Source organism: Taudactylus pleione, unplaced genomic scaffold (genome assembly GCF_031769625.1).
Source record: "Taudactylus pleione unplaced genomic scaffold, aTauple2 ptg000969l, whole genome shotgun sequence".
Lineage (NCBI taxonomy): Eukaryota > Metazoa > Chordata > Amphibia > Anura > Myobatrachidae > Taudactylus > Taudactylus pleione.
In genome coordinates this window covers 3168584-3189289 of record NW_028285370.1, presented here as the reverse complement: position 1 = coordinate 3189289, position 20706 = coordinate 3168584, and the positions used below count along the sequence as shown (strand labels likewise).

General features: G+C 46.9%; 1 protein-coding gene across 1 annotated transcript in view; it reads left to right on the top strand.

Moving 5' to 3' along the window:
• The window catches only part of LOC148454881 (riboflavin-binding protein-like), a 30844-nt gene that overhangs the window by 5942 nt on the left and 4196 nt on the right, over positions 1-20706 (top strand). Inside the window, exons 4-6 of the mRNA XM_088460668.1 lie at positions 4356-4484; positions 4919-5027; positions 20075-20305. Of these exons, the coding sequence (XP_088316794.1) occupies positions 4356-4484; positions 4919-5027; positions 20075-20299 (463 nt within the window). The 3' untranslated portion in view covers positions 20300-20305. The remainder of the gene's footprint in view (positions 1-4355; positions 4485-4918; positions 5028-20074; positions 20306-20706) is intronic.

Sequence of the window (20706 nt, the reverse complement as noted above, 5' to 3'; positions counted from 1 at the left end):
ACTGGCGGGGAGCTTGTACTACACGCGTTGTAGCTGCGCACCGGCAAATATGGTAGTGTGGCCTCACAGGTGGGGCGTGGCCTCGCAGATAGGGGCATGGCCTCACGGCTTGAAACCCCATTGTTTTTTTTTTCACACCAGGAGTGCCGAAGGTGCAGGCTGCACCCAGGGACCAGCCTGTGTGAAGTTCCGGCTCCTTCACTGTGCTCTTGTCACTGAGGGGGAGCCAGCACTTTGGTGTCACCCCTCGGCTGGTGACACCAGGGTGCGGCCCACACCCCCTGCTCCCCCCTTGTGACACCATTGCCGCTACTTACCTTTGGGATGCCGGCGGCGGGATTCTGGCAAGTGTCGGGTTTCTGGTACCAGTATTCTAAGCGCCGGAATCCCCTTTGCCTGGATCTTGACCGGATCCCATAAGTGGGATTGCATCTTAAGATACATGTTATATGGCTTACCTGCTGCAGGAATTTCCAGTTACTAGAATGCACAGAACATACATATGCACAAAACAGATAATGAATTAACAAATTAACTTGAAACAAGATATTAATAACCTTTGGAAAAAAAATATATTTTCTGATTGAAGTTAAAAGAAGCAATTCATGGAAACTTCCACTACATCACGCACATCTATGCAGTATAGGAAATGTCTGTGCTTATACATTGCAGTGATATAATGACTTCTGAGAATACACAATGAGGAGGAGGGTACTAACTGATTCATTATACGCAGCTGTAAACGTGACCTAATCTCAGAGAGTATCCAGCTTCCTGCTCTTCCAGAAGATCATTTCTGTTTTGTACAGATACATTAGTCCCTTCTTTGTGAAGGAATCTATCTATCAGGGGGTAGATTGTACAGAGGAATGTTCTGCAGATCTCTGGTCAGTAATGTAATAATCTGCCAGTGGAGGATTGCCCACAAGGCATGTCTAGGGGTGCCAGGGGGCACAGAAGGCCTGGTAGGCTGCTGGCCTGAAAGCGTCATCTGTAGGCCAAGTGATTACATTTTGGTCATTAAGCAGAAAAACACTTTCAGTTGTAGTGCGTGCTCAGACTCGTCAGTTGTGAGAAAAGTGCGCAAGCAGAGAGAGGCATGTGCCCATACAATGCACAGGAGCCACCCCACACCAGCTGTTATCTGGGACTACCTGTATGTGTGAGAGTGGACCCATGTCAGGCTGGCACCTCCCACACCAGGAACACCAAGCACAGAGGCCAGGGCCGGATTAATGTTTATGGAGGCCCCAGGGTAACAAGCTCGTGTGGGCCTCTACAAATAAAATGATCAATATGATGTACTGGTGATGCTATTATAAGTATAATGTATAAATACTCCCAGCACCACAAATGTGTTGAACACACTCTAGAGCCCCCAGTTCACATTATGCTGTGCAGGACCTCCAGTTCACATCATGCCATAGTGTCCCCTATACTGATGATATAGCTGTGTGTGGAGCCCCCCTGGGCAACTGCCCCAGCCGCCCCTGTGAATAATCCAGCACTGAGAGCAGCACTGTTCTCAGACACAAGCACTCACTGTTTATTAATCTGCAGTTTGTGTTTCACCTTTCAAACTAAAAAAAATTAATGTTAAATTAATAATTAAAAGAATAAAATTTGGAGGGTGGGGCAGCTGCCAATGATGTTGTGCCTAGGGGCGGCCTGACCACTAAATCTGCTTCTGTAATCTGCTGAATATTTCGCTATCCATCCATCATGGGGTAGATAGAACACAGCAATGTTCTGCAAATTTCCGGATGGGTCAGTAATCTCATAATCTGCTAGCAATTAAGACCAAAAAAAAATGATTGGGCGTTACAGGTACTTTCAGTGATCACATTAGTTGTGTCTTGTGTGCGCAGTGCTGTCACCACCTGCTGGGAAGGAGGAGCTACGCATATACATATTTTATTATCCTGCACTGGGTCTGATTCATAGTTGGACGCAATCCCAATGTTTTCGCAAATGGCCAATGTTTTTTGCTACTGAGCATGCGTCGGAGTCTCACCGTGCATGTACATGCGGTTGTTTTGCAAAAGCGCGGACGCAGGAGAATTTATTTGCAATATGATTGACAGGCGGGGACCGTTTGTGGCAACTGCGCGTGGCGACCGAAATGGTGGTGTGTTGCGACCGCTATCGGGACATGTCTCTTTCCAGTGTCCCAGTTCCAACGGACATTCTGTGTGACCATAGGTTACTCAGAACTGCGATAATCGACGGATCTGCCTCCGATGCTGCATCTTTGTACGCAATCGGTTGGAATTGTGAATGAACCAGCGGGAACCTCAATACAAGTCCTGGCGGCTGCAATATTTGCATATTTTCGCACAGCTGCAGCAAATCGTGTCGCAATATCGGCGCCAATTGCGTCCATCTCTGAATCAGTCCCACTCTCACAGAATGTACACTGGATAGTACTGGGCATGGTACATAGACCATATATAGACATATCTGTAGTTACACCAGAGATGAGCGTGTTTGCAGTGTCCAGCAGCGGAGGCAGCAGAGGGGTTAAGCGAGCAGCTTGGCAGGATAACACATCCCATCGCACATTGATGAAGTGAATCCAGGCGTAATCCTCCCATGTATCTCAGCCTGGCTCTGGAAGTCATAAATATTGTGAAGCCAAAAGCACAGGGGGGAGATTAACTCTACTGGCCACAAGTCATAGCATTGCGGTCATTATTCCCCTATGAGCCATTACTCATTAAACTTACTAACGTGTATTATCGTGTTACCATATAACAACCTTCTTAAATACAATGTAACTTAACTTCTAAAATAAAGACACAGACAACAGTGTTGGCGTTTAAATATTTTGTCAAATTTATTTTTGACAAGTCATCACATTTTTAGACTATAAATTAATACTAATAATTGTGACAGCACAAAAAGAACGCACAGGACAAACAATGAAAATAATAAAATTGTGCGGCCATTACTTTTGTGTCTAAGGGAGCCCTGACCCCTAAATCCGCCCCTGCTGACTTGCTTGGCCCAATGCTGATAATGACATTTCACTATATGGACCCCCGATCTTGCTGATGCCAGCCTAGGCTGTAGTGACGATACTGTAATAATATCACTAATGCATAAGACAAACAGAAAGAGGATCTCCCAGATGGCAAGAAACTGAACTCCTGCTTCTGAGTCACACGCACCGCTGATGTCGGACGCGGTGGAGACATATTTATCTTCAGCACCCAAGTCTATGCCGCATTGTGCATGCATCCAAATAGCGCCCGCACAGAGTAGAAGTTGCGACTGAGGCGCCTGGGAGATGAGCAGTGTCACAAATGTGCTGAAGATGTAGTGGGCATTTATGAGAGGAGATAGGTAGGTGGCTTACCGCACGCACGCACCTAGATGGTCCATCTTATGGGCGTGTCGGTGAAAGTGGCTGTGTACACAGATGCTCAACTGCTCACATAGGAGGGGTTATAGGAGAAGGTCGACAATGAAAAAGGTCGACAATTATTTGGTTGACACCAGAAGGTCAACATGGAAGAAGGTCGACATGACAAAATGACAAAATGTTCATGGTACAGAAGGTTGACAAGTACTAAAGGTCAAAGGGTTCAAAATGTTGACATGGAAATTGACGACACAGAAATGGTCGACACATTTTATTTTATTTATTTTTAAGGGTTAGGCACTTACCAGAGGGTTAGGCTGCAGAAGGGACGGTTAGATTTAGGCACTTACTGGACGGTTAGGTTTAGGCACCAAGGAGAGGGTTAGGGTTAGGATGAAGATTACGGTTAGAAGAAAAATGTGTCAACCATTTATGTGTCAATTATGTCCATGTCGACCTTTAACCTGCCAACCTTTTGTACATGGCGAGTACGTAGGAGGTCATACTCAGACGGAGAAACTGTGCCTGACATAGGACTGGTGCAACTTTTGATGGTGTGACTGACGGTGGTGTCAAAATAAGCACCAATCTGTATTTCAGTGTCTAGACGCTGACAGTGGGCATCTCAGTCCTTGCACATTCGGAAACACGGAGGTACACCAGGGAAGGGCTGGTAGCGGTATTTGCATAAGTCGCAAACGGGCGACCATCTATAGACGCAGACACAGACGTGGTCTCTGTCCCACTCATCAGGTCCTAAGAGTAAGAATGGGCGGGAAAAGTGCAATAAGAAAAAGCATTCAGGTCCCTGCCCCAAAGAGCTGCAATCTAATTGGGAGGAAAGAGAGATAACGCAAGGAAAGTCAAAGTAAGAAGTTCACAAGCATCCAGGTATAAGAACGTAGTAATGGGAAGTGACTCCAGCAGCTACTTTCAGTCTGTTCCCCGGAATTGAGTGTATTTCTATATATGTAATTATTGTATGTTACAGATGTGAGGATTACATGAAGAAGATTGAATGTTTCTATCAGTGCTCCCCAATCGCTAGTCACTGGGCTCACCCCAACATGTCAGCTGCCATCCAGAATGTGCCCCTGTGCCAATCATTTTGTGACAACTGGTAAGTGGTAGAAGTGGGCAGTTTGTGTATCAGTCACCTGGACTTTGGACCTGATTCAGAGAGAAACGCAACTGCAATTTGCACGCGAATCAAGCTATTATTTGACAGGTCAGACCTTCCGCAAGGGTAAAATGGCCGCCGATGTACTTCGATGGTACCGATGTTTAAGTAGGTATGCGTAGTAATACGCAGGTGAGAAGGCAGTGGTGGGCGTCTTTATGCTCGGGTGATCTTGGCTAACACTAGCATTTTTTTGCAACTGCGTTGCGTACGGAGTACGGAGACGCAGTTGCGGTCGCATTAGCGTACATCTCTGAATCAGGCCCTTTGTGTTGATGTCACACTATGTTCATGGATTCCGGAGTCCAAAGTATTCCTGCCACCCCCTCCCACCGCCAGTATTATAGCCCATGTAATTTTCCTCTTACCCTCAGGTTTGCAGCTTGTCGGTCAGACCTGACCTGTGTCCACAACTTTATCACTGACTGGACCATGGATGAGAGCGGGAACCACTGTAAGAATGAATGTATCCCCTATGATCAGGTAAGACATCGGGCGACACTGTGATGTTAATGGGTCTCATTCAGAGATGGGCGCAGCTGCTGTGCAGAATTATGCTAATGCCGTATGAGGCGACTAGTGTACAAAGACACCGTCTGCCGGCATCTCAGGTCTGAGGGCTGCATCCAAAGACGGAGCATCAGATCTACATCGCGACCGTCGGTCACAGCATCAGCCATCTGAGTGAGCCATCTCCTCAGCATGGCCGCCTTATCTCAACAGCCGAGTCCAGTAAATCTGCGACGGAAGATGCAGTCACTGTCCTCTGCACTCCCACAAAACTGAGGCGACACGCCTCCATTTTGGGAAATGGTCCCCCGCTCCACACCGGAATGCCTGCAGCCTGTCAATCAGGCTGCGCCATCTGCACATGCGCGGTGTGGCTTCTGTGCATACGCAGATCTCCAAATGTCGGAGACGTACATGAACATCGGAGTTCCATACATCTCTTAATTGAGCTCTATACTGGTTCTCCGATGCACCATATCGGCGCCCTCACTGTAAATCCACAGCTAGAATTATATACGTATAAATGAGGATAATCAATACGATGAGAGACTCATTAGATGTTTCAGTCTATAATAAGATCACTGCGTTAACGAGAATCATTAATGCAGGAAAAAAGGTCATATATACAAAGGACAATTGCCCTACAAAGATGGATAAATTATCAGCTGAGTGCAGGCATCTGTAATCCTCATAAACAGCTCTGAGTGACGCTGTTCTAGAGGACAGGTGAAGTGACACTCAGGAGCTCATTCAGCCCCGCTCGCGAGATGCGTACGCTCGCACTCAGCGTATGCAAATCCGGCACACACCCAGCAAGGCGGGCGATGGCACGGCAAGGCATAAGCACGCCCACTATGTCTTGGCGTGCGATCGGTTTGTGTATGCAGATGCCTGCCTGCCTGTCTTAAGACGCCCACTTGCGTATGTCATCTCCAGGAAGTGTATGCAACCATCGGTACATCGGGTACCATCGGAAGCGAACGCAGCGCTTGAGGTTGACTATACCCTGCTGCAAACACTGCGATCATTTGAGTGTGAAAATAAGCCAGGTGACGTGTACAATGACGCTGCCTATTAATTATGCACGCTTCTGAAACGGCGTTGAGATGCTCAGGCACGCCTGCGTTCGCATCTTCACTCCCCTGTTATTAATGGCCTGCCTCTGTCACCACCCAGAAACGACTTCTGCTGTCACTCACTCTGCTGGGAAGTCTATGTGCAACGAGCGAACGCTTCCCAATATCTCGCATTGGTTCGCACACGCGCATTGCGATGCATACGCATGCGCAGAATGCAAAAATCGCCCAGCTACGAGCGAATGCATCCTAGCGAGCGGGTCTGAATCGAGCCCTCAGTTCCTAAAATTGATGTGTTGGAAGCAAGAATAAATGGGCAAATGTAAGGATCTGAATGGCTTTAACAAGGGCCAAATTGTGATAGCTAGGCGTCTGGGTCAGCGCATCTCCAAAGGGTGTTACCGGTATGCAGTGGTTACTACCTACCAAATGTGGCTCAAGGAAGGACAACAGGTGAACCGGCGATAGGGTCATGGGCGCCCAAGGCTCACTGATGCGCGTGGAGAGTAAAGGCTAGCCCATATGGTCCAACCGCTATTTGTTAAATGCTGAAAGGAGGACATAACCCCTTGAGCGAGTGCTAAAGAGGTTATGTCTCGTTAATTGGGGCCCATAGTGTACACTGTCTATCCAATTAAAATCTTAACTTGTACTGTGTGGAATTCCTGACATTCATCAATTGGAGGAAAAGGGTATCCGACTACTCAAGGGTAAATATTCACCATTAAAAATAAAGAGTAACAACGTGTAAACCTGTATGGATTTGGCAATAGCTCACAAATTAAATCATGGTCACATTGTTTTGGTGAAAATATTGAGCTGCATAATTCTCTACATGAGAAGCAGACAGCAGGGATTTCAAATCACGTCAAACATCAGAGGCAGAGAGCACGCCTGTGAAACGCACATCAAGCATCAGAAGCAGGGAGCAAGTCTGTGAAACGCGCATCAAGCATCAGAGGCAGGGAGCAAGTCTGTGAAACGCGCATCAGGTATCAAAGGCAGGGAGCATGTTTGTGAAATGCGCATCAAGCATCAGAGGCAGGGAGCACGCCTGTGAAATGCGCATCAAGCATCAGAGGCAGAGAGCATGTCTGTGAAACGCGCAACAGGTATCAAAGGCAGGGAGCATGTTTGTGAAATGCGCATCAAGCATCAGAGGCAGGGAGCACACCTGTGAAATGCGCATCAAGTATCAGAGGCAGGGAGCATGCCTGTGAAATTCGCATCAGGTATCAAAGGCAGGGAGCATGTCTGTGAAATGTGCATCAAGTATCAGAGGCAGGGAACAAGTCTGTGAAATGCGCATCAGGTATCAAAGGCAGGGAGCATGTATGTGAAATGCGCATCAAGTATCAGAGGCAGGGAGCATGTCTGTGAAATGCGCATCAAGTATCAGAAGCAGGGAGCAAGTCTGTGAAATGCGCTTCAAGTATCAGAGACAGGGAGCACACCTGTGAAATGCGCATCAGGTATCAAAGGTAGGGAGCATGTCTGTGAAACGTGCATCAATTATCAGAGGCAGGGAGCACGCCTGTGAAATGGAAATCAAGTATCAGAGGCAGGGAGCACTTCTATGAAACGTGCATCAAGTATCAGAGGTAGGAAGCACGTCTGTGAAACGCGCGTCAATCATTTTTTACTCCACTAAGACTCCTCTGCTATTGTAAGGATATTCCGCCAAGGGTCACTTTGTTTGGGTGAACAGTTCACTTTCTGGCAGTTGGGCCAATGTGCACAATAATATTAGTATTTAGAGCTCTCAGAATGGGCTGCTTACTGTCCTGCTTGGGATTTATATGCCAGGACAGGCTATTTATTCAAATATGGCCATTATTTATCAAGACAATATATAGGCCAAGTACAGGCCCCTAGTAATTGGGGGGATACAGGCCCGCAATTAACCTGTAATGCCCCATTACAGGATAGCTCACTGCTTTATCAGGCCAGTCTCTGGGGAAATATACACTTGTGAGCCAGCTTATAAAATTATATGAATAAATAAATTTGAACAAAATACTAAACAATATATATATATATATTAGTAATTCTATGTTTTTTCTATATATATATATATATATATATATAATATACATATATATATATATATATATATCTTTATTTTTAAATATTCATATTTAAAAACCATTAAACCTTAACAAGGCATTCTTTTAATGATTTTTTATGTTATTATCCATTCAGAGATTGTTCTGCCACGATTATTGTTCAGCATGTTTTTCCCCACCGCTGGCGATTTTTGTACAGATACATTTACCCCTGTGTCAGCCACAGTCCTGTAATGTTATTAAAAGCGTTTATTTGCTTTAGATGGGTGTATACACCAGATAGAATTACTAATGTGTAATCTTTATCCCTGATTGATGGAGAGCCCTATTCCTGAGTGTGAGCAGTCCATGATTCAGCCGTCAGGGGTGGCACTGTGTGGGCAGAGGGATGCTCATTACTACTATACATGGCTCTGGGACATGGTCCAATCTACTGAGTCACTGCCCACAGCCTCCACATTTCAGCAGCACTACAAATGTTTCCGGAGGCTGCCAGGCCCTTCAGAGGACACTTCTGCTACTTGAGCAAAGTGTTGTCAGTACATATAAACCCTACAAGCTGAGGATATTACCAGCTCCACCAGAGAACACATAAAAAAAGTGTTGGATAATTTCTCCTAGTAATATTGTAATGCTTCCTCTTAACCCAGTCCCCAGAACTCATCACAGTGCATGTTTTCCAGCTCTGCTCACAGTGCATGTTTTCTAGCTCACCTCACATTGTACTGTATGATTTCAAGAGCTCCTCGCAGTGCATGTTTTCCAGCTGACCTCACTGTGTATGATTTACAGATCTCATTACAGTTCATGTTTGAAGGCTCTCATCACAGTGTACAAGATCAAGAGCTCCTCACAGTGCAATCCTGGCCATAGAAGAAATTTTGGGGGGTTTCTCAGACAAAAAACTGACGTTTTGTGTAATTAAGCCCCACCCCCTCATGGCGGTAAATTGCCGCAATTGGCTCAAATTTATTCATGAAGAATTGCATTATTAAACCCCACCCCCTACACAGAGACCCCACGATCGCCACGGAAATTCTGCCCACTTCACTAGGAAGTGGGCAGGAATGCGGGAGAAATGCCTACTCTACCGGGGGTGGGGGGGGTTACTCGAAACATCCGGAGCCTCCTGCGACTTCCGGAAGAGTAGTCATGTATGATATATTTATATATATCATATAAATTATGGCAATAAGACATAGGGGCCTATTCATCAACACTAAAATAACGTTTTTAAGGACATTTTCCTTAAATAACGTTATTTTAGTATTCATGAACTCACTTAGCACAGGAGATAACACTGATATCTCCTTGCTAAGTCCCCCTGCGTTAATTTCCACACTCCCCATACATTAGTATGCGGATATGGAAATTATGGTATTCATCAAATTCCAAAAATTATGTAATTTCGGAATTTGATGGAGTTACTATTCGCTACTGTGAGGTGGCGAATAGCAGCACAGACTTAGCTGCATCCAGCTGTGCAGGTCCCCCGGCGTCTCCCTCTGGCGCTCTGATGCGTCCTCTGGCTCCGTCTGCAATGCTGACATTGTGTTCTACCAGCAAAGCACAATAAAGTTTAGAAAAAAAAATAATTATTTTTTCTAATCTGTACTGTGGGCTGCTAGGAGACTACATGACAGACCAGTAGGACGGAGCCGGAGGCGCTGCAGCGGGCAGGTAAGTGCGGGATGGGCGGAGGTGAGTGGAGGGGGGAAGGGGGATTGGGGGGGCGCACACAAACTTACCGCAGCTGTAAGTAGTGCTGCGCATGCGCTGGGCTTACGATTGTAACAGCGCATGCGCAGCACGGATTCCAGCTGCGGTAAGTTAGAGCAGGCAGGGAAAACTATCTATTTCCCGAAAAGCTGTCATCACAAAAATGACAGCTTTTCGGAATAGATAGTTATAGGGAGGAGGAATGATGAATCCTCCGGTAATTAGGTAGAACTTCATGCGAGTTCTAAACCTAATTACCTCCCTCAATACTTTAGTTATGATGAAAAGGCCCCATACTTGCCTACTTTTCAAAAAGCATTTCAGGGAGATTGTGAAAGCAGCACCTATGAGTGCGGCGGTAAAGGAAATTTACTAAAGTGAGAGTTTTTAGAAGTGGAGATGTTCTAGATCTTCTAGAAGGTGCTAGTTTAATGTGAAGTAGAATCTGATTGGTTGCTTTGGGCAACATCTTCACTTCTAAAAACTCTCACTTTAGTAAATGTACCCCCTAGACCAGGGGTCTTCAACCTTGGCCCTCCAGCTGCTGTGGAACTATATATCCCAGCATGCACTGCCACCTTTTTGATATAGCAGCATGCTAAAACTATGGCAGTGCATGCTGGGATGTGTAGTTCCACAGCAGCTGGAGGGCCAAGGTTGAAGACCCCTGCCCTAGACTCTTCAGGGAGACAGGGAGATTGCTACTATTTCAGGGAGTCTCCCTGATAATCAGGGAGCGTTGGCAAGTATGATTTAAGGGAAGTTTATTTCAACAATGAAAACTTGTCTTCATCATGTGAAAAAGGGGCCTATTCACAAATACATTTTTAAATGTACAAAGTTAAATACTTCATACAACAGTGATTGTTTTTAGCATGAACCGATGCCTGTTATCTGTTTCTTGTGTCCTTTCTTTCTCATTCCGCTGTAACATAAGACCCCACAATCTATAACTAGGGGCCTGTTTGCGTCCCCCCGCTGGGAATGGGAGAGATCTCTGTTGTGCAGGAACTTGGTTCAGCTCAGTTTCTTCTGGGAAGATGCAATTAATAGATATTAAGATTTAAAGTGTTCCTTAGCCAGACCCCCGCTGTTTATATCCCACACGGATGACGGATCACTTGTCAGCTGCGTCTTGGCTGCGCCTCTCATGTCATAACATTGGGATGTGTTTGTTCTGTGGCTGTTGGTGCCAGAAGTTCTATGAGTGATCTCCAGCCAGCAGGACCCAATGTGGAAGCAGCAGGAATTCTCCACTCTGGAACCGAGATGAGTCTGCTGACTGCCCAATGTCTGCCATCTCCATTCACCCATCATTCTGCAGAGCATTGTGACCAGATCGCCGAATCATATAGATTATTATTACCAGTGGCGGATTTTGCCTAGGGGCTGCGAAGCTGCACCTCTCCCCCCCCCCCCTTCCCCTGTAAAATCCACCACCTCTGTGTAGTCAGTGCAGTCCGTGACTGCACTAGCTACACTGTGTGACTGGCAGTGGCTTCCTATTGGAAGCGCTACCTGCCAGTCACATACACCACCGGCAGCCCCAGGGAAAGGTGTCTCCTCCCCCTGGGACTGCCAGTCCGGCCTGCCACAAGCTACTCTGCCTTTTCTCCAGCCCTAACCGGCTCCTAGGAGCTGCAGATGATGGTGGCATGCGCGTGCGAGGACCCCCGCCGCTAGTGTGCAAGCGCCGGTCCCGGCACCTCACAGATCGATTGCACAAGCGCAAGGACCCGGCAAGGCGGAGCAGCGGCGGGTGAGTGATTGCACCAGAGCCGTAACTAGACTTTTTGGTGCCCTGTGCCAGGGAGAGCATTGGCGCCCCCCCCCCCCCCCAATTTTGTAAATAGGGACATAAGAGTGCACCTGAAAAAGGGCCATGGACTCATGGGGAAGGGCCAGGAAAGAGATAGGGGAGACCAGGAGATGCTGGGGATAAAATTAGAAGAAGCTACAAGTGAGAATAATAATAAACAGGAAAATTGACAGGCCCAAACAGCACCCCCTGCCCTGCGGTGCCCTGTGCCATGGCACTGGTCACACTACCCTAGTTATGGCCCTGGATTGCACCCTCCCTCTCGTATTCAGCGACGGCAGCCCCACTCATCTAATAGGGTAGGAGCCACCGCTGATTATTACACGTGTGTGTATGTGATGCATAGTGATAAATTCTGCAGAATATAACATGAATGACCTCTATAAAGATCTGCAGAACATTGCTCTTTATCATCTACCCCCTGACAGATCCATATCGATATATTCTGCAGATTATAACATTAATGAGCTCTCTAGAGATCTGCAGAACATTGCTCTGTATCATCAGATCCATATTGATATATTCTGCAGATAACATTACTGACCTCTATAGAGATCTGAAGTACATTGCTATGTTCCACCTCCCCCTGACAGATACATTGTGATACATTCTGCAGAATGTAATACCTCTTTTCCACCAAAAACTTGGGTCCGACCTGGGTTTTCAGACATGGTTCTGACCCAGGTCAGACACTGTTTACACAGCGCCATCAATCTGGGTGAAGGTGCCCATCCACTAGGCGATTTATGTGAGCGATTGTACGATAACGATATCGTTCAATCGTTCATAAATCGTTTGCAAATCGCTTGCAAATCGTTTGTAAAAGTGTCTTAAACGACCAGCGATGTGCGTGCCCCTGGTCGTTTAAACATCTATTAAAGTGCAAACATGCTGGACAACCTGATGATATCGTCAGGTTCAGCAAGTTTCCAGATGATTAATGAGCCTGCACTGAACAACTGCTCGTTCAGTGTAGGCACATCACAGACTGACAAACGACTGCACGATTGCAAGGTCGTAATCGTGCAGTCGTTTTCATGTCTGCTAGAGGATGGGCACCCTTATTCTCAGGTCAGCCCCGTTCACACTGAACCTGGGTCTGCCCTGCTAAACTTGTGAGGTCATAAAAAGTGGGAGGTGACTGCTCCACAACCACCAATCAGCTCATTTTAGGCATGACCCAGGTCAGATAACCTGGGTTGCACCGTTTACACTGCACCAAAACCCAGGTCCATCCTGGGTCCAACACTGGTAGCTAACAGTGTTGGATTGCCGGGTCACTAGACCTGGGTTTTTTTTCCAGGGACCCTTTTACACTGAGCTGCGACTCGGGTAGACCCAGCAATAACCTGGGTTTTTGCTCTGGTGTAAAAGTGGTATTAGTTATACCCCTTTTACACCGGAGCTAAAACCCGGGTTATTGCAGGGTTAACCCGGGCAGCTCCTTGGAGTAAAAGGGGTGAGGGTTGGATCGCCGGGTCGAGTGACCCGGCAATCCAAACCAGGTAAATAGCAGGGTTTAACAGGTTAGTAACCTGTGAAACCATGCTGTGTGAACGGGTAGTGATGTATACTGCAGATTATTACATTACTGGCCCCTCTAAAGATCTACGGAACATTGCTTTGTTCCATCTGTCCCCTGACAGATCCATATTGATATATTCTGCATATTATTACATTAATGACAACTCATTTATCTACAGGTAATAAAATCGTAGTGCCAGGGGCAATGGGGAGTATTTGCCAGGAATGTGATTTGTTCCGTTTTGATTTATTCGGCAAAAGGTTACTGTCTATAAAGCCAGAATTGTAGTTTATCAAACACACGGACTCTAATATCTACTTCACTTCACAACCTGCTCCCCCCTGTACATTTTAGTTACGTGGTATTTGTTAGGTCTTTCTGCCAGTAAATGTCTGTTCCAAAGAAAGGTCTCATTAGGAGTAATTATACAGCTGGCAATAATTAGCAGCTAACACCTGGTTTGGCAGCAGCATCACGTTACTAATACTGATAATCTGCGCAGATTAATTTAATGGATTTAACCAAACACCATTCTCAGTGGTTTACTGACCCGTATTAAGCTGGGCATACACGGCCAGATAAAATGTCTGTCAGACCGACAGACATTTTATCTGGCAGCCTGCCAGCCGCAGATGTCGCCGGCATACACTGTGAGAGAAATCTCACAGTGTATAGCCCGACATCCGCGCTCCGCCCCCGGGGGAGGAGACATTTCCCTGTTCCTTCCGTGGGAAGGAACACAGGAAATGTCTGTCAGTCGGCCGCTGCTGGGCATACACTGCCCGAAGCGGCCGACAGTTTACCGGTAAATATCGCATCGAACGGGCATGCTGGACAATCCGGCATGCCCGACTGAGTAATATGTAACCCTCGGTCGCCCGCACGCATGCTACAATTATCGGGGTGATCCGCGGATATCGTAATTGTAGCGTGTATGGCCAGCTTTAGAGAGACCTGTAGTATTTACCAGCACCTGCAACACCTGTTCTGTAGAGTAACAAGTGGGACATTACAGAATATGCTCTGTCCCAAATAACACACTTTTTAGATGTATCAGTACTTTTGCTGGAAAATACAGCGTAGGATTCATCATGCTATAATCAATATATGTGCCCACCTATAACATGGTGGGTATTGAGTAGAAATCATGGGGTAAATTTACTAAAGTGAGAGTTTTTAGAAGTGGAGATGTTGCCCATAGCAACCACTCAGATTCTAGCTATTACCTTCTAGAAGGTGCAAGTTCACAGTTAAGTAGAATCTGATTGGTTGCTATGGGGAACATCTCCAATTGTAAAAACTCTCACTTTAGTAAATACACCCCTACTAGTATGTGCCCTTGCTGCACAGGAATATGAGATGTGCTATAGAAGAGATATAAATAATATACCCTATAGTTTAGGGGCCCATTTATTAATGACCGTATTTGCACTGCGATCTGGGCATGGTGTTACCATAGCGCTGGGATGTATAATCCGCCACATGTAGGGACAGGGGCTCTGAAAGGAGCCTGTCCCGGCAATGTGCCCGCAGTGCTGTCAGGCTACTGTGCATGCTCAGTCCTGCTGACTGCTCAGCCGCCATTGCTGGGGGAGGGTTATTAAGGAACCCTCTCCCGGTAAGTTTTGCGATGTGTAGCCCATTGGCTACAATGGGCTAACACCATCTTCAGATGGCGTTAGCTACGGGGGCCATTATCCCAAATGCATCGCATTCCAGATGTTGGTAAATCTAGCAGCACAGCATCCCCCATAGACACCTATGGGGGATGCAGCTGCCTGCGGGAATGGAGGATCACAGCAGGTATCAGAGATATCTGCTGCGGTCCCTCTGTCATACATGGGGATGATAGTAAATATTTGCGGTTAAACCCCCCCTTCCCCCCTCCCCCCCAAAAAACACAAAAAAACAGGTGAATAAGCTGCAAATATTTATGATAAATGGGGCCTTTAGTATCCATACAATCATAGGTGTGCGCAGAAGCCGGCATAGGGATTGTCTCTTCAGTACTACCCCCTCCACCGGGTCATGGACCTCCCACCTGGACATACACCAGGACTGCCGACTATCTGGCTGCCTCATCCCGAGAGGCAGCCAGCTCGGCACAGCTGGGGGCATGTCAAAGTTTTGAGCGCGGGCCAGGGGGCGTGACCTCGCGATCGCAGCCCCGCCCTGGCAACATAATGCCTGTAATCTCGACACTGAGTTGCAGGTGTATATATTTTTTTCTGATATATCCGGCGGGCGGGAGAGAGGGTAAATTACCGGGACAAGTGCCTACTTTTGCAGGAGGTCGGGAACGGCACCTGATTTTCGGGAGGCTCCCGGCCAAACCGGGAAAGTAGGCATGTATGACATACACTACTCACCTGGGCAGTCAGGTGAGTCCAATTGTGTAGTGTTTGTCCCGGAGTGAGGGGGAGACGGGGTATTCCATGATCTGTCAGAGGGGGAATGGCTTCTGCGCACGTCTATGCATACGATGTAGATGCGCTCACCTTAATGAGGGCTATGAAACAAAGTTACAAAACACGTATAGTGGTGACACAGGCTGAGGGGTCTATACAGCAAGCAAACCTTTCTGCATGATGTAAGTATTGCAGCTATCAAGGAACAGGTTAAAGGAGAAGATTACACAATTATCTTCTTTGTAAATGTCCAAATCATACATCGCATTGTGGAGAGCAGGTCATTGCCCTCTACAGCACTTAACGTTTTCTGCTACTCATATAGCAGGAAACCGTAAAAAAAGAAAACGAAAAAACCCAAACTTAGGGCCTGATTCAGAGCCGCTCGCTCGCGCTGTGCGTTCGCAAGCGGCCCGATGTTTTGCATACGCGCATGCGCACGCTTCATTCTGCGCTTTCAACAACTACACACACTGCGATCGCAACCCTCTCGCTCACCCAGCAAAGGCAGCCCAAGGTAATAGTGACAGGAGAGGCTGTTTGTGGGTGGTAACAGGGGCAGGACACTAATAACGGGGGGGTTGGAGATGTGAACGCAGGCGTGCCTGAGTGTTTCAATGCCGTTTTAGAGGCGTGTATAATTAACAGGCAGCGTCATGGTACACGTCACCAGCCATTTTTTTACACTGATTTCCTCGCACTGCTTGCAGTAGGGTAAAGCAACCGCAAGCACTGCGTTCACATCCGATGGTGCTTGATGTACCAATGTTTTTAATACACTTCCTGGAGATGACGTGTGCTGGTGGGCGGCTCTGCCTGTGCGATTGGGCGTACGCACAGACAAAGTGGCCACTCGCTAAGACATGGTGGGCATGCTTACGCCTTGGCGAGCGTTCGCTTCCCGTGGCGTCACTGTGGCACTTCCCAGACACCTTGGCCTGGTAGACTGGGAAGTGCCGTCACTGTGGCACTTTCCAGACACCTTGGCCTGGTAGACAGCTGCATAAAGCAACAGCAACAAGCACTGTGTTAGGTCTACTCGTGCAAGTATGAAAAAGGAGCAGTAATGCATCACTCTAGCCTCTTTATTAGTACATAGACCCCTACGACTGTACATTTCTGTGCAAAAATGGACTATAAGATTTATTTATAAAAGTTTATGAAATGACGAGTAGCCCTACAGATTTTTCAGGTACAAGTGGTAATTTAATCGGGATGTAGTCAGGAAGCCGGCGCTTCTCAACAGTGAAATCCCGGCATGGGACTAATGATAGGCGTCTAAATACCGACGCCTATCATTAGCCCCACGCCGAAATCCCGACGCTCAGCATACCGAATGTAGGTAAGCCGGGCGTCCGGAGCTGATAGCCGCTTTGGGTTAGGTTTAGGGACAGAGAAAAAGATATACTGCGCTCAGCTAGCAAACATTCACCAAACATAGGTTTAGGGACTCCCAGGGGGACTTAGGGTTAGGCACCCCCCCCCGGGAGGGTTAGGCTAGGGGAAGAGGGGGTTAGCGTCTGGCACCACCATGGGGAGGAGGATAGGTTTAGGCACCCCTCTCGGAGGGTTAGGTTTAGGGTGCGGGGAAGGGGGTTAGGTTTAGGCACTAAGGGGGGCGGTTAAGGTTAGGCACCTCTAAGGGAGAGGGAGGGGGGGGTAAGGGGTCTTACTCACCTCAGTCGGGATCTTCATGTGCCGGCCTTCTGTCGTCGGTATTTCATCCGCCAGGCTTAGGTCCAGCGGTACTTCACACCAACTCCGGTAGGTCGGTAACACAGCGCTGTTTCTGGTAAATACAGTGATACATGGCGATGAAAAATGATACTTATGTTAGTAAATAGACCCCCTTAGTCCTGTTACTACTTCCATGCCCTTTAATCTTTATTTAAACATTATTTTATTATTATTATTTTCTTTTATCTATTTTGAAGATGGTGTATCTCTAGCAGAATACAGGTCAACAGGAGTAAATAGGACAAAACAATACCACCCTTACTGACCCCACAAAGGCAGCATGTAATAAATATGTATGTAGTAAACATGTATGTCTGCCGCTGAGTGATGAACTCTGGGAGTGCTGGGAGGAAATGTTCTGTGTTTGGCGCCTTCTCATAGACCACAATAACAGCTGAGGACGCCAGGGCTGTACTGTGTGGTGATAGAAATAGATGGGTGAGCAGCGTGGGGAGAGTTATATTTTACTCTGTGCCTCCTCTGTGGTGCAGTCACTTCCGCAGCCACGTGTCCTCCCCACAGGGAGTGACGGCTACTACATGGCTCAGTCTCCAGAGGAATAATTATGGAATTATTGAGATTGTGATTCCACTGATGTCTACATTTTATATAATCCTCATTTAAACTTACACAGGTAATGCGGAAGATAGCACTGATATGTCCTGATTACCTCACAGCCCCCTTACACCAGTATGGGGCCATTCATTACACAGGTAATGCAGGAGATAGCACTGATATGTCCTGCTTACCTCACAGCCCCCTTACACCAGTATGGGGCCATTCATTACACAGGTAATGCAGGAGATAGCACTGATATGTCCTGCTTACCTCACAGCCCCCATACACTAGTATGGGGCCATTCATTACACAGGTAATGCAGGAGATAGCACTGATATGTCCTGCTTACCTCACAGCCCCCATACACTAGTATGGAGCCATTCATTACACAGGTAATGCAGGAGATAGCACTGATATGTCCTGCTTATCTCACAGCCCCCATACACCAGTATGGGGCCATTCATTACACAGGTAATGCAGGAGATAGCACTGATATGTCCTGCTTACCTCACAGCCCCCATACACCAGTATGGGGCCATTCATTACACAGGTAATGCAGGAGATAGCACTGATATGTCCTGCTTACCTCACAGCCCCCATACACTAGTATGGGGCCATTCATTACACAGGTAATGCAGGAGATAGCACTGATATGTCCTGCTTACCTCACAGCCCCCATACACTAGTATGGGGCCATTCATTACACAGGTAATGCAGGAGATAGCACTGATATGTCCTGCTTATCTCACAGCCCCCATACACCAGTATGGGGCCATTCATTACTCAGGTAATACAGGAGATAGCACTGATATGTCCTGCTTACCTCACAGCCCCATTACACCAGTATGGGGCCATTCATTACTCAGGTAAATGTCCTGCTTACCTCACAGCCCCCACACCAGTATGGGGCCATTCATTCATCAAACTCTGAAACCTGAAATGTTATTGGAATATGACTGTGGGTACCTAAGTCATCGTTAGATGGCATTTGTTCCTGGAGACTTCTTTACCATGGGAAGGAGTCTTTTTGCTCATGTATGTGCACTCTCTCTACTGGGTCACACTGATTAGCGGTGTCAATGTCAGTGTTAGGGCTTTTCGGAGCAGCTGTCCCACTAAATAGCTTCAGTAATATGGTACCTGATGGTGCAATTTGCAGCGACTCAGACACCAAAGTATCGAGGGCCAGATGGGGCATACAGATGGATATTACCCTTAATGTCAGAGATACAATACATTACATTAATCTAATTCAGCCCTTGGGAAAAAGTACTGTGTGGATTTAGTTACTGGCACAAGAAGTACTCAGCACAATACAGGTAGGTACATAGATATATGATATACAGTCCCTTAGACTGTAACGAGCAGGGCCCTCTGACATCTTAGTTCTCACCCTGCACTATTCCTGTCTCCAGTGTGCCCCACTTATAGAGCTACAGTCAGAGACCCTGATTCCCACTGTCTGTCCTGCCCAGGCACGGAGTCACCGATTGCTCCTGTTATATCTGTATCTCATTCTGTTTTACGATTATTTCACTTTTTATTTTTGTCTCTTTTTAGTCTGTCTGTTCTCTTTTTTGTATTTTATATATTTGTAGTTTATATTGTTTGTTTATCGATTGTATTCTCTTTGTAAGGCGCTATGGTGGATACTTTGTGGCGCCCTATAAATAAAGGATACTAAGGGGCCAATATAATTCCACAAGATGTCCACGCAGGTGACGGAAGCCTGAATTCTCATAAAAGTGCTTGCAGCGCCATAGGGCTCCGAGCAAAATTATGCAAATTCGGGCTTGGAACGGGCCGCCAGGGGTGCAAGATGCTGTGCCGTTGCTGGCGTTTTAACGCTGTGGCAACGACAACTCGCATCCTTCGCATGCAATTGAATTGACCCCTAAGTACCATGTAAACAGGATCTGATAATAGGACACATGAAGAAAGAGCGTATAGTTTAGCTAGGAGATGTTTAGATTCAGTCAGTGAGTGTAGTCAGGGGTTACCCTGGAGGTAGAACTGTAACTTCATATTACGTTGTTATTATTATATATTCCCTGCTCCATACATACTGACACTGGTAGAAAAGAAAAACATTTTATCTCCTTTCTCAACCAGATGTATGCGAATGGCACAGACTTATGTCAGAGCGCCTGGGGAATCTCCTTCGTGGTCAGCCATTCTCCCTGCCGCTGCCTGGACATGACTCAGACAGATGGGAATGTGGTTGAATTCATTCTGGAGAATGAGAACTCCGCAGAGAGTAGGGAGGAACAGGCTTGCAAACTCCGACAGCCGGGGCCCCAGGACAAGGGTAAACCTGATGAGGATGAGGATGACTGAGTACAGGTACAGTAGAATGTAATTTAAAGTTAAACTAGTAATTTGCACAGATTGGTCCCCATGTATCTCCTGAGCTGTGATAGAAAATATATTTACATTGTTCTGTTCCAGCGCTGCTTCACCCACCTCCACCGGGGCACTCGCCCCATGAACACTCACCACACCTTACTCCAATTAGCTCCGGGGACCTTGAACCCATAAACTCTCACCACACCTTACTCCAACTCAAACTGGGGGGTACCCCATATATGTACACTCCTCACACCTTATTTCAACTCACTTTAGGGCACTCACCCCATTGACACTCACCACACCTTACTCCAACTCACACATGGTGCACTTGTCCCAGCTCACCCCTGGGTGACCTTATTCCACCTCACTTCTGGTACACACCTATGGATGCTCAC